The sequence below is a fragment of the Fusarium musae genome, chromosome 5, assembly GCF_019915245.1.
Source record: "Fusarium musae strain F31 chromosome 5, whole genome shotgun sequence".
NCBI lineage: Eukaryota > Fungi > Ascomycota > Sordariomycetes > Hypocreales > Nectriaceae > Fusarium > Fusarium musae.
The window spans coordinates 3,475,788-3,489,100 of NC_058391.1; the positions used below are offsets into that span (position 1 = coordinate 3,475,788).

General features: G+C 48.4%; 4 protein-coding genes and 1 non-coding gene across 5 annotated transcripts; 2 read left to right on the forward strand and 3 right to left on the reverse strand.

Annotated features, from left to right (window-relative positions):
- Positions 1-250: 250 nt before the first annotated feature.
- On the reverse strand, positions 251-1,703 carry J7337_007515 (uncharacterized protein; the record flags this gene model as incomplete). Its single annotated transcript, XM_044825165.1, has 3 exons — positions 251-1,052; positions 1,098-1,288; positions 1,332-1,703. The coding sequence occupies 3 exons, from the start codon at positions 1,701-1,703 to the stop codon at positions 251-253; spliced, it is 1,365 nt and encodes a 454-aa protein (XP_044680822.1).
- A 4,005-nt stretch (positions 1,704-5,708) lies between these two features.
- J7337_007516 lies at positions 5,709-5,790 on the forward strand. The gene has a single exon. It is a non-coding gene; the product is annotated as a tRNA-Ser (tRNA).
- Positions 5,791-6,031: 241 nt separating this feature from the next.
- On the reverse strand, positions 6,032-7,855 carry J7337_007517 (uncharacterized protein; the record flags this gene model as incomplete). The annotated part of the gene is made up of 1 exon (XM_044825166.1): positions 6,032-7,855. One exon carries the CDS (start codon positions 7,853-7,855, stop codon positions 6,032-6,034), a length of 1,824 nt encoding a protein of 607 aa, XP_044680823.1.
- Positions 7,856-8,957: 1,102 nt separating this feature from the next.
- J7337_007518 (uncharacterized protein) lies at positions 8,958-9,950 on the reverse strand (the record flags this gene model as incomplete). The annotated part of the gene is made up of 1 exon (XM_044825167.1): positions 8,958-9,950. One exon carries the CDS (start codon positions 9,948-9,950, stop codon positions 8,958-8,960), a length of 993 nt encoding a protein of 330 aa, XP_044680824.1.
- A 1,262-nt stretch (positions 9,951-11,212) lies between these two features.
- Positions 11,213-13,128, forward strand: J7337_007519 (uncharacterized protein; the record flags this gene model as incomplete). The annotated part of the gene is made up of 4 exons (XM_044825168.1): positions 11,213-11,700; positions 11,825-11,932; positions 11,989-12,613; positions 12,670-13,128. The coding sequence occupies 4 exons, from the start codon at positions 11,213-11,215 to the stop codon at positions 13,126-13,128; spliced, it is 1,680 nt and encodes a 559-aa protein (XP_044680825.1).
- Between the last annotated feature and the right edge of the window lie 185 nt (positions 13,129-13,313).

Genomic DNA, 13,313 nt, shown 5'->3' on the forward strand with positions numbered 1-13,313 from the left:
TGACATAAGACCCGAGGCAACAATGAGTTTATCCTGCCGGCAGCCAATAGCTCATCTCAAAACAGATAATAAGGTCCGAATATAAAATAAGTTGGTCTTAAGCTTTTGGCGTTAGAGGTAAGACTTCACCGAAGAGCAAAAACGCTACCAGCCACAGAGATGAGGCACGGACGAATGCAGGAACAAGATATGATGATATGATCTACTTGGAATGAAACAAGAGGCAGAGAAACCAGTTGGCTCATGTTGACTATAAGTCAAGCTCAAAATCCCATACTTGCAACTTGCGATCAGGAAATCCGCCAGCTTGTCTCACAAATACGCTCAAAATCCCCGATTCATGAAGTCTTGTCCTATCAAAGAGGGGTTCGGTCGAAGTATTCGGGATCTCAGCTAAACTCTTCCAGTCCTTGAAATCCTTTGATGCGGTAGCGACGTAAATGCCTGTCGATTGCTTCACAGGATCCGGGAGAATACCGAATAAGTACTCCCCGCTCGCGTCGCCGGCAAGTTTGCCTCTGGGGTCGTACAGGTCAGGCCCGTCGAGACCAGCGGGGTTGTTGGCATTCTTGGTCCATGTTCCTGGCAGAGGTTTAGCGACATTGGTTGAAGGGAGATTGATAGCCTTACCATCAGCTTTCCGGAGATAGTGCTGGTACTGATGCTCGCCGGAAAGTAGGTCTCTCATCAGGATATGGAACCTGCCCTTGGTGTCGATGAGCTGTCCCTCTTGGTTGACCATGCGACTATTTTGAGGAACATCCCAGATCAAAGTGCTGTCATCAGATGTTGAAATAGGCTTCGCCAGCTTGGTACCATTTGTGTTGAACCATGTTTTGCCATCGTCATTCGAGTAGGCAAAATAGACACCATGATTGGTGTCAGCATTTGGTGTTTCTCTGACGGTCCACGAAGTATACAGCTTTCCATCCTGGTAATCTAGTCCGTTGATGTACGCATTGTTGTCATCACCTTGGATGTACATTCCATAGGCCTGCCATTCGCCAGTGGAAGAGCTGTAGCGATGGATGTAGCTATCGCCTGATCCAGATCTACAACTGTCAGTTCACGGTCGATCATACAATCACAATACTCACTGTCCGATTCTGAATTCCAGTAGAAGGTCGCCGTTACTCAGAGGCTCGAATCGCGGATACGTTAGTGGCGAGTAAGGTCCTTGAGACCCGGCAAGCTCATGGACTACAGGGCCGAAGAGATCTGAGTTCCATTGCGAGGGAACGTCTCTTGCAATACCGGTCCTCGAGATGCGGTAATTGATCGGTACATCCTTTGCGAGTAAGAGAGGATCGTCATTTTTGGATTCAACTTACATGATGATCAAAGCTGAGGTGAATCTTTCCATCTCCAGAAATACCCATAGAGATCATGTTGTGACCGTCCATCGTCTTTTGGGTATAGTCATCAAGTGTGAGAAACTCCCAGTCACCGACACTAGGCGAAACCTTTCTGCGCCCCACCTTAACGAAATGATGGAGATATCCCGCCGGAGCAGTTTCATAGAAAGTGATATATTGGTAGTCTCCGTATGTAATGAGAGCATCCTCTTGATAGCTCACGCCATTAAGTCGCTCGGAGCCTTGGACATCGGTACCAACTGTCCACTGTTTGGTGGACTTGACCGTGATGGCTGAAACGGCCGACATCAGGCCTGTAAATGCGACTGCAATCCTATGCAGATGCATTGTGAGTGAAATGGTCTAAAGTGATGGGCACGGATACTCCAGCGACAGGACCGGAACTTCGAGGCGTGCTATATATGAGCATTGCAGATCTTACCGATTTCACTCTTGCAGGATCGTATACCAGGCTTTCACCTGTGTATTCTTGGCGAACTGGTTCGGACTGTATACGAATTGGTCTTGAAACCCCTTGTTCGCCAAGATATTGTCGACAGCCGCTGCTTTTCAATTGGCGAGGTTACAACCCCGCGTCCGAGCCCCCGCGTTATCAATTCTCCCGAGACCGTGGGGAGCACGCTCGGCTTTAATATCACCAGGGACTGGAATAACGGCACTTCTGACCTTCCCTATCATTACTAGACACGGCTCGTATTTCAATGAAATCGGCAATCCGCGTGGATAATCCGATCCTGCTTCTTACTTGTCTTTCATTGGCTACAAACCTTCTCGTTGAAGATCGGGGTTTCGGTCGGGCTCAGATACCCCGAAATCCCGATGCACGTTACGCGTTGTGAACCAATGTCTCTCACTAAACTCTTTCGTCTCGGGATTTTGCAGTTGAGGCTTGTGGCTGTGAGCTTATTCCAGCAGAGAGAACCTAGTTCATTGGAGATGGCATCATATCTCGGGCTATTCTTGTGCGAGGCTGATTGCCGCCGATCACACGATTGAGCCAAAGCCACTGAAGTTTGAAGCCTAAATCGACTAGGTGGCGTGGAGCGCATGATATGTCTCAAAGTTTGACAATGGGACAATACTCACAGGCAGTAAGTAAATAAAGGTTTTTCTATGAACAAGAGATATAAATACATATTGTCATCCCGTAATCGAATTGGAGTTATGTTGGGCTTTCCATCGTATGCCTATGAGGCCGTGGCCCAATACAGGGAACTCTTCTCCCTGGTTCCCTGTTTCTCAAAGTATCATGGTTCAGGCCTCCTGTCCAAGGCTTAGGCGCTCCCAAGGATCCTGTATTTCATCCTTCCAATACCTTTACTCAAGATCAGGCAGCCATTCTCTTGTCCGCAAGCCTCGAATACATATATGACCCGCTGCCACAATCCATGAATTGCGGCCAATGACCATTGTTTCTGATGTTATCAACTTGCTTTTCGTGGCTTTTGAAGACGTAACGCATGATGTACGGCGTCTCTCTTGATTTGCGGTCCTGATCTAAGTTCACGGAGGGCCACATGCTCCTCATCTGGAAACCTTAGATTGAAGCCTACTTAAGGGGCTACACGGGGCTCGTGACGAGAGGGTGTTCTCTGGCTTTTCCCACCAGAACTATTTGGTTTCATTTTCTCGTTTTACATCATCGAGAACCTCTAAGTCAACGAACTTCACAAAAAGAAGACCAACAGCAGCAGAAGCAGACCTAATAACCTCGAGCGTTACCTTCTTCCTTCTCGATCATGTCAGCACAAGAGTCTGAGTAACTGTACAGCGTTGCTTGTATTTGCTACACTGCATCTTGCCGAATCTTGGCTATAAGAGATAAAATACCCCGGAGGTGGACTGCGCTTGGACTTGCAGAAATCACATGATTGGGTATTCCTTCAGAGCCTTTTCATTTCTTTTACAGCCTGCATCATGAGTGATGCTAACAAAGACTGCTTAAGTAGAAACTACCCCGCTTCTGACAAGCATCTCTATCTTGTCTTTATTAGAAAGGACCTTAGAGATATCGCGGCTGTAGAGTTTATTAGAAACACTATCCAGTGTACCAGCTTTCCCCCTTGGGAAGATGCCAGTTGCGATTTGAAGTCCAACATCATCGAAGCGACGCCTAGACAGGCAGAAAAGATCGCGAGCCATCCCGATATTGCACGATTAACGCCAATCGAAGGAACAATTTTAGAGGACGACACCGACTACGAAATAGTACCTGAGGATGATTCAAACAGAACGATTTACGTCGTTCGTCCGACAAATCGCAGAGACAGAGATCAGTGCCTAGCCATCCATGCTTCACTGAAAGACATCTTCCAAGATGAATTGCAACCTCAGGAACTTGGGCCTTATGGAGTCAGCCACTGGAAAGTCAATACAACAAGTAACCAGGTACCGCTCGCGGCAAAGATAGAAGGTGTCAAATATGTAGTTCCTCTGGAACAGTATGTTCTCAGAAAGTCAGATTCATCTGTAACGAGGAAGCGAAGGATCATCAAGCCAATAGGAACCGACAATCAGGAGCAGTGCAAAGCCACAGACACTGCTCTCAGGAACATCTTTGGGGCCAACCTGATCCGTAAATTACTGCAGGATGGCGGGATCTGTCACTGGACGGCAATGTTGTCTTCGCAAGAAGCTAGACGGGCTACAGCCGTTGAGGGGGTGTCTTCAGTCCGCATCATGTTAAGGAGGAGTAGTCTTGGTCCTGGGCCACATCCGCTGAATGTATGAAACCACAAGTAATACAGATAGAGAGCAGGCCGTACAGTTAACTAGGCCACTTTCACACTAGAAGACATAAATCCCCTCTCGAACTAACTCTTATTATCAAAGGACATGTAACCTAATATGATTACTAAATAAAAGTGATTCGAAGATGATAATAAGGTTTGCTTGGTGTACGTAGCTCCTCTTGGAGAACTCGTCCAGACCTCCATGTCGGGTTCGGCAGAGTATACCTGTATGATGCGGTGACTGGTACCTAAACTTTAGTAACCAACTTTATTCACGTGTCCTCCAATCTTTTGCCCGAGAAGTGCCCGATGACGAATTGCGACGAATTGCAGTCTTTTGGAAGGGGAGAGCATAAATTTTCAGCACTCTTGGTGCGAGATCAGCTGGTAGCCTATTCCCTATTTCGCTTATCACCTTCACAACTACCAAGGCATCACGGCTCATCCTGAACTGGCTTCAGACCATGCCAGACGAGCCAAGGTAGGACCCCAATACTTGGTAGCCGCCCATATAAAATTTACGGAGAGCTGCTGTGATTCAATCATCGTTCTGCTATCACACAAGAAGCGCAAACTGGCAACTCTATCCTTTACCAGGTTTCTAGACATTCTTTTCTTGTGTGGTGGAATTTGTTACTCTGTTCAGTATCAAACACCGCTGACACGAATAATACCACTTCTAGCTTTGCTGACCGTGTTGGATTGCTCTACGCTGTATTTCTTCAGACCCATTCGCAGAGAGAGGAGATGTGGACATGGTCCAATGTCTACGAAAGGATCAGAACGTGAAGCATGGCAAGAGATCCTCTATGAAACCCAAGTAGGTGTCCCATAGGAGTTGACATCTATTAGCCTACCAAGACATGTGTCTTGACCTACCAAACAGTCCTGTTGGTCACTCCTTCAGCATGTAGTACAATCAAATTATTCCGGGACCTCAAGGACTACGTGCATAAGAACCACAGTGGCAGTAAGGTTTCCGTCAGCCTATATTGCCAAACCATAAGTCGCCAGCTAGTCCGCCAATCTTCTCTAGTACGAAAAGGTCTCCTTTGATATCCTCGACGGGAGGCTTATAAAGAGTGTCAAGGACTAACTTCAGTCTGATGCAGCCAGTTGAGAGCGGTACTCAGGTGTTCGCGTTCTTTCTAACAAGGTGTGAGAGTAGAATGACTCGAAGAAGCCTTTGAATGCAACGGCCTTGAATCTGAAAAGGAGGCGGAGCAGGAAGAAGTCAATTATCTGCTGGAGAACAAGTTTTGACGAGTCTTATCCTGAGGTCGGTTGTTCGCTTAATATTCGCACTGAAGGTTCTGCAATTTCACGATTATCTAACCATGATACACCGAACAAGTCAAGGGACAGCACAATTGATCGTCTTAAAATACCCTACGGCTTTGGATGGCTTGCCTCATCAACAATGGGCCCTCTGATTATGAAGGTGGCGCACCTACGAAATATACCCTAGATCTTTATATTCATCTTTGAGGTATGAGAAGCAGCTCATGTTTGCCCTTGACGGCCCTCGGTCACGGCTGGGCAATCTAGTAGCATCATCATAGTGCCCTTCTGCCGCATATTTTCTTACCCAATCAGCTAAGGCGCAGTGGCAGAGTGGTCTAATGCGATAGACTAGAAATCTATTCTCTTCGGAGGCGTCTGTTCGAATCAGGCCTGCGTCGATTGGTTTATCTTTTGCTTCAAGTATCAATTTTATCTCAATATTCTTTTTGCTTCTTGGCCGCTTGATTGGCTAGCGAGTATGTCTGCAGCTTGGATTGTTTGATCGAGATATGTCGCCAAACTTAATGGCTGTACTTCAATCCCGGCGTCTACCAAGAATGAGAGATTCAATCCATAGGAAGTCCTTGTATGAACGTTTGTTTCTCAGCTATGTACAGTCAGGTCTTGGCTATCCTTCTTCTAAGCTTTGGAGATCGCGATGGACCCTACGGACCCCTCCTCAAACATATGTTCGCCTGCATCAAGCTCCTTACTATCACCAGACAAATCGCCCGCCGAATACACAGTCAGCTTGGTTCCAGAAGAAACACGGATAAAACGAATAGCGTCAGGCTTCAGTCCTGCCTCAGTCAAGAATTCTTCGTTGAAGTCACCGAGCCCAAGACTAACACCCCGACCGGTCGCACTCGTAGCAGAGAACACGGAGGCACCAATGTTGGGCTGGGGGACGGGTATTCCACCATCAAAGGTCAACTTGAGGACATAAGCGAGTGACTCAGCTGGCTGAGCTGGCAGCGAAATCTCAAGGGCATCCTTGGTCTGCTTCCAATCAGAGACCTTTTCGTATTCGCCGGCCTTGTCGCCGAGAAGCTCGATAGACTTGAGGCTCTGAAGATCGACCAAGGCATCGGAGCCAAGACTGCCGATAGAGACTTGCTTATCGTCAGGCCAGCCAAGAACCGTGGCGTAAAGAACGCTGGCATCTTTGTTACGCGTGAAACGGATGTCACTGCTGTTGCCCTGTAAAGGTGCCGTGAAAGACCCACCAGTGACTTGGTTAGGCCCTTCGCCATAAATATCCCAAGCACGAGTACTGAAGACGGCCTCCCCGTAACGGCCAAGGAAGTCTCCGATATCCTGCAAGACCTTGAGCTGCTCGTCAGGCAGAACACCCACTGCAGTGGGTGAAATGTTGAGAAGCATGTTGCCATTCTTGCTGATACGATCAAGCAGCGAGTGGACCATAGCCTTGGAGGAATAGTACTTGATGCCGACTGTGTAGCTCCAGCTTGAAGAACTGATCGCATCATCAGTCAGCCAATAGGGACGCGTGATGTTAGCTGGCCCACCACGCTCATAATCACTGACGGTGGACGTGTCGCGGAATCCCACGTCAAAATGCTTATGAGTCGTGACAACCTCTTTGTTCCACTCAACAGCGCGATTGAAGTAGTATGCGAGGAACCCTAACCGTTTCTTCTCAGCAACAGCACATGGGCCATCAAAGTTAGCACAGTAGCCAGGACTGTCGAGTGAGAAGTCGTTCCAGATGATGTCAGGCTGCACGTGGTCTAGCATCTCTCGGTGTTTGTCGAACCAGAGTTGATCTGATTCTTCTCGGGATAGTTGACCCAGTAACTTCTTCAAGCTTGTGTCGTTGGTCTTTGGTGCCCATTCATAGAAGCCGTTGTAGTTGTAGGCTTGGTGCATGGCCACCACGAGCTTCATACCGTTCTTGCGAACAAGATCAGCCCATAGCTTGACCAAGTCTAGTTTGGGACCTCGCTTCACCGAGTTCCACTCGTTCACCTTGCTATCCCACATGGAGTAGCCATCATGATGCTCACCGACCGGGCCCGCGAACTTTGCACCCGAAGCCTTGACAGCTTTGATGATAGCCTCGGGGTCAAACTCTCCACCCTTTGAGCTAAGAACAGGCTTGAATTGAACAAAGTTTCCTTTGAGATCATCAGCACCATTGATGAAATTCGAGTACCCCCATTCCTCGGGGGGCCCGTAAGTCTCGGTATGGTGTTTGCGTTGGTCTGAGCCTGGCTCATACATGTTGCGTGGATACCACTCGCTAGCGTACTGAGGGGTCGTGAAAGCACCCCAGTGCCAGTAAACACCGAATTTGGCGTCGCGAAACCATTCAGGTGAGGCGTTGTGTTTGTCAGTTGACTCCCATGTTGCTTCGTACGGGCCTGAAGTCTTTGCAGCCGCGATGGGAAACAAGGCGCCCGCAGCCGCTGCAACAGCAGTCAACTTGGTAGATAGAGTCATCATGTCCTTATCTCTAAAGCTTTGTCCGAGAGGTTACAAAGAAGTGTTGAGCAAACAGCCAACGATTCTAGCGATCGAGATCACAAAGCGCTCTTTTAAAGCTCACAATTTAGCCATAGACACTTCATTCCCAGGCGCAAAACACATGATCAACAAAGTCATTGCAACCTCGTGCATTGCAACGTTGATGCTCACGAGTAGGGAGTCTACAACCGGACCGAAACGGGCCGCGATACGATGTCCGTGAACAGTGATCAGCATGTTGGAGATTCGTGCGGATATCGTGCCCTGGCAATCATGCGTGCTAAACGACAGAACGAGTCACGCTGTGTGGACTACCCTCGGCGACAATAAAACACACGACAATGACTTAGGGTGCAAGAATAAGCTGATCTAAAGCTCTACTAGAATGTACTAAACCTGTCCAAGACTTTTCATCGCTTAGGCTAAAGGTCCTAAGCTTTCTTGCCCCCCTTTGACATTTACCCGGGATCGTCGTTCGACTATGCACGAAAGCCCTGCTGCATTTACCTTCGCTACGACGTTGGGCATACGAAGAGAGTATCATCCCCGGACCCCGCGCTACCCCGCAAACGACCCAGGTTTAACATCGGAAGACTGAGTTATTTCTTTGACGTCACGATGAATGCTGAACTGCTTACCTGTTCTTGACTTGCGTACGGTAGTTGGGAATTGTTGAGCAGTTGGTTCTATGAAAATGGCGCGGAGGATCAAACTAGCCGCTGATGCCACCAAGGTTTGTTCTCAAACATACGAAAAGAAATCTACGATGCCATTCACAAGGGTATAAGCAATGGGAACTCTGTTTGTCGGAAGAATCAATTGGTCTCTAGCCAGTGTAGTAATCCAAGATGTCTCAGTGACACCAATCTCCCCGTTTTTTACACCTGTTTTCTGCATCTCTGTCATGGCATGGGTATCTCTGATCTCCTCATGGGTCATGCTCCAATTACTCCTCTGTCAAGTCCGCAGTCAAATACATACTGGGAGAAAACTCCTCCAGCGCCATCACAAGCTAAAGCTTGTCCATACGGAGATGTCCAGGCTCTCTGTTCAGTCTACATCCTTCTCACAGTCGCCTTTATTTCCAATTCTCAGGCCCATCAAATGGCAGAGTGCCGGCCTCTCCGGGGACAGGGTAGCCTTCACGGTCCATGTAGACAGTGTTCTCCGAAGAGTGGACGCGCCAGACCAAGACGCGGAAGCCCCAAGCCTCAGGACGATTGAAGGCAGGCTTGAGCTCCTCAAGGAGAGCAGACTTGGCACCAAGGCTTCCAGGGTCTTCAAACATGTCCTTGTTCTTCTGAATCATGGTGGTGAAGCGAGTGTCCTTCATGCAGATCATCTCGATGTCGCCTTCGGCAATGTTGGTTGCGACAAGCTCAGCTGCGGCACCAAAGACAAGGAAGGGAATCCACTTCCACTCGGTGCATTCACCTGCTTTGCCGTCGACAGGTTTCCGGTGGAGGAATGAACGGAGATAGGGACTTCCACGCTGGCGGCTGTTGAGAATAGCCTTCTGAAGGAACTTGGTCGAGATGGAAAGGGTCGGATGAGGGTTGGTGATGTTGAGAGGAGAGTTCGGATCAGTGGCAGTGGTGTCCTCCGGATCCTCCTTTTCCTTTTCCTTTTCCTTTTCCTTTTCCTTTTCCTTTTCAATACCAATGGTAGAGCCGCGGATGGTCTCCTCATCCTCGTAGCCATCTTCAGACACTCCAGTACCATCGTAGCGGTAAGACGCAGGGTCAGACTGGACGGTCTGGTGAGCCGGCATGGTGGGAGTGAACTTGATACGAGCCATAGTAGAGGCTACGGAGTCAGTGCTGTGAAGCGAGATAGAAGACTCGGAATCGGAGATGGGACCATCTGGATAAACATGAACCAGGGGTTCATCCACTTGAGGGTTCGAGGCTGGGAGGTCTGCCATAGTGTAGGTAGACAAAGTTTCGGACTTGTTGTCTTCGTTGTCGGTGTCGACGTCCTTCTCGTGAAGGCTTGCTTCAAGAGCCCACTCGAGAACAGACTTTTCTGTCTCCAGCTCTTTGAGACGGGCCTGCATTTCCTCACGACCCATGTTGGATGTGACGGGCGGGTGGACTGTGTGTCGGTTTTGTCGTTACTGTAAGGTGGATGGAATCGAATTGTCTGTTTGACTATATTGAAAGGTGTTATTGAGTTGTTGTTGAAATATTGTCAAGTTACTCACGAGTTGTTGTCAAGGTTGCGGTTGCGGTTGTGTGAAAAGAGAAGATGGTTGAAGGTCCAAGTTGAGAGATGGAATTTGTTTATGAGATGGAAGAGACTGAAGCATCGAATTGCATCTGCCACTGTCACTGGCACTGATCCTGTCAACAACACTTCAATTGGCACTGGGCACCTCTCTGTTCTGTGGTTTCTTGCTTGGCTGGCCAGCATTCACTTGATGTCCCACTCATGTTCATAGAGTCTTGCTCTGACACTGCTCGCCAGACGTCAACTCAGTTTTACTACCCAGTTTCAAGGTCCATTTTCATAACACTACTGTTCTAAAGAAAGCTTCCAGGCGCGTCTAAGCCTTTACAGTGTCATCACGTCTTCATCGTTTGTTCAAGGGGGCAGCTTTCTTCAGGTTATTCAACCTGGCTGTCCATGATTTTACGGCTGTTCTCACTCTTACACTATAGTTTTCTATTCAACAAAGTTATCCTTGGCATCTTTTTCAAGCTGCGACCGACCCGATTACACGATTTGAAGTTGATTGTTATGGCAATCAGATTATCCATGCTATACGTATCAAGCCTTATGAACTTATCAGTTCTGCTCACATGATTTGAGAATAGTCCAGGCTGATTCATATAGCGAATCTGGATGTATTCCGATCCGGCATCCTATTCCCTTCCTTCGTAGTTCTACGCCCCAATAAAGTCAAATCTGTCTCAATGCATAACATCACGATTACTGCGCAATTACTAAAGTGATTGGCTACCACTCACCGATACAATGTCTTATACCCACCAGTGGCTGCAAGTTTATCAGTGCTATTGCCATACATGGAAAGCAGTGCGGCTGACACAAGGCATATTTCAATCTTGTCAAAACCAATCAATAATTATGTGGCTTATGCATGACACGCTGGTCAATCAACTCTGCATGGTAATCAAGGCAGAAGTGCAACTAAGACTTCTCTGAGTGGCTAAGCCTCCACACTAGTGGACGAGGGGCCTCAGTGAGACCGCACCATTGTGCAGTCAGCCCGCAGGAGGACGGAGGAAAGTGAAGTTCAAAAGGGAGCTGAAACCCCGAGTTTTCGAGTGACTTTCCTTTGGTCTGTCGAGCCGCAAGAGCCATTGTCTAAAGATGGCTGACCACTCCCTTGATGCTGTTGCCCAGCTGGGTACAAGTCTCGCGAGTAAACTCAACTTGCACTCTGAAGGATGTCGCAAGTCTCGCCAGCGACTCCCAAAGCTTGTGTCTCTGATCAACTCAACTGCTTCGACCATTCGTCAGATTCATGATCTGATCCAGCAGAACGACAAGGTCTTCACCGAAGCATGTGTGAAGGACATCAACTTGTTTGCTGCCAAATGCAGGGCTATCTATGTTGGAGTTCTAACCCTTATCGCTAAGAAGACACAAAGCGTCAGTGGAGACAAAGATATAAAGACTGTGTCGGCTGAGCAGATTGAGGAGCTCTTGGCCTGCCTTGCCAACATGAGTGTTTGGCGAACCGAGGCTTGGAACTGGCTGGAGCCGCGATTCAAGATTTGCCAGCAGGAGTTGAAGCAAGTCAAGTTCGAGCTTGTCCTGCGTTATCTCCTTGGCAGTATCGCTCGGCTTCAGATGGAGTCAGTAACTCCCTTCTCTTCCTCTACAGTTCAGCTGCTGACGAGTCAGAACTATGATACGTTCCCCAGGCGCTTGGGAGAATGAAAACTCCCTGCGATGTTTTGCTGAGAACGTCGCTGAAAGGCGCGTGATGTACTACAAGTCTTACAACCGAAGACGAGCTGCTTACAACAAGGCACCTTCACCAAAGCCCTCATTCGACGACGTCAGAAGTGTTTATTCAACGTCAACGTCAGTATCTTCCCTTCGTTAGCAATAATATCTTACTGACTGTATATCGCGTACAGGACAAGTACCGCTGTCCTTCCTCCCCGCGTGACAGTGATCGACGGAGACAGCATTGATGAGAAGGCCAAGACTGAAACTGTCGAAACTGAGAAAGAGTCTTCAGAAGTTACCGTTGAGAACACTATCGAGAAAAAGGAGCCTGACAACTCGTCTCGAAACTGGTTTCAACGTCTCTTCTCTTCTAGTCCCAAAGAGGATTGGAAGAATGAAGACATCATGGCTTTCGTCCTTGACATGAGCCACGCAAACAAACTCATCACGAGACTCGAGCTAGACGACAAGGAACTCAAAGCCAACCTCTCCAAACTAACCTCGAGTCGTCTGTTCAAACGTCGCCCTAATCTTGTCGAGCAATACTCAACACTCGATCAGAGTGTTCGCCAGGATGTCGACAATGCCATCATTGTCGCAAAGCGCAAGAGCACCCGTGAGATGACTCTTGTCGCCATGATCGCCAAGAAGTCAGACTCGCAGAAGGCAGCTGACAAAGGGTCTGGCTTCCATTATGCTCCTGATCTCAATGTTACTCTCTACTTCAAGCTGGGTGCTGAGTTTGAACCGATCTATCTGGATGATGGAGATAGAAGGCTTGAGTTGCCTTACACATCTTGTGCCACTTACAAGGTATATAGCCCTGACAAGAATGACTTGAACGAATCAGAACTAATCTTTGGTGGCAGATGATGAGAGATCTCATGACTCAAACCAACTGGGCCCCCGGCATTGCTCATCAGGTCATGGCTGGTCGCTACGATCTCTGCACCCAAGATGGTCTAGCGGTCATGCTTGGAACCTGGGACTCAGTCCGTCGTCCCGGCATGACACTGACCCTCAAGATGTGGCCACCTCCAGTTCCACCTGGTCCACCTCGGCCCAGAATGTATCCACCCCCGCCGCCCATGGGCTACGTTCCGCCGGTTAAGAAGTATCGCGAAGAGATGAAGGAGACCTATCGTGAGATGGTCGAGTTGCTCGGCCTCTCGGAAGAGTGTGTCCCGGACCAGGAGACTGTCAAGTCTGGACTGGGGGATCTTCTGCGTCTGTGGACTGATGCTATTGATCCCCATACAGAGGATTGTTCGGACTGTGCATCGTTCATGATGAGCTATAGCTCTTCCAGCTCTGAGTACAGCGACTGAGATACTGGTTATACTGGATGGGAAGGTCTCCTTTGTCGAGTGCTTGTGTTTACCTTGATGACCAAATTGATGATCTGATTTTCGAGAACCCTGTTGCCTGAAATGCCGCGGTATTAGTGAACATTCCCCAAATGCACAAGACATGGGCGCAATTCATGTTCAAGCTGAATGTCTTGTCTGGGTCT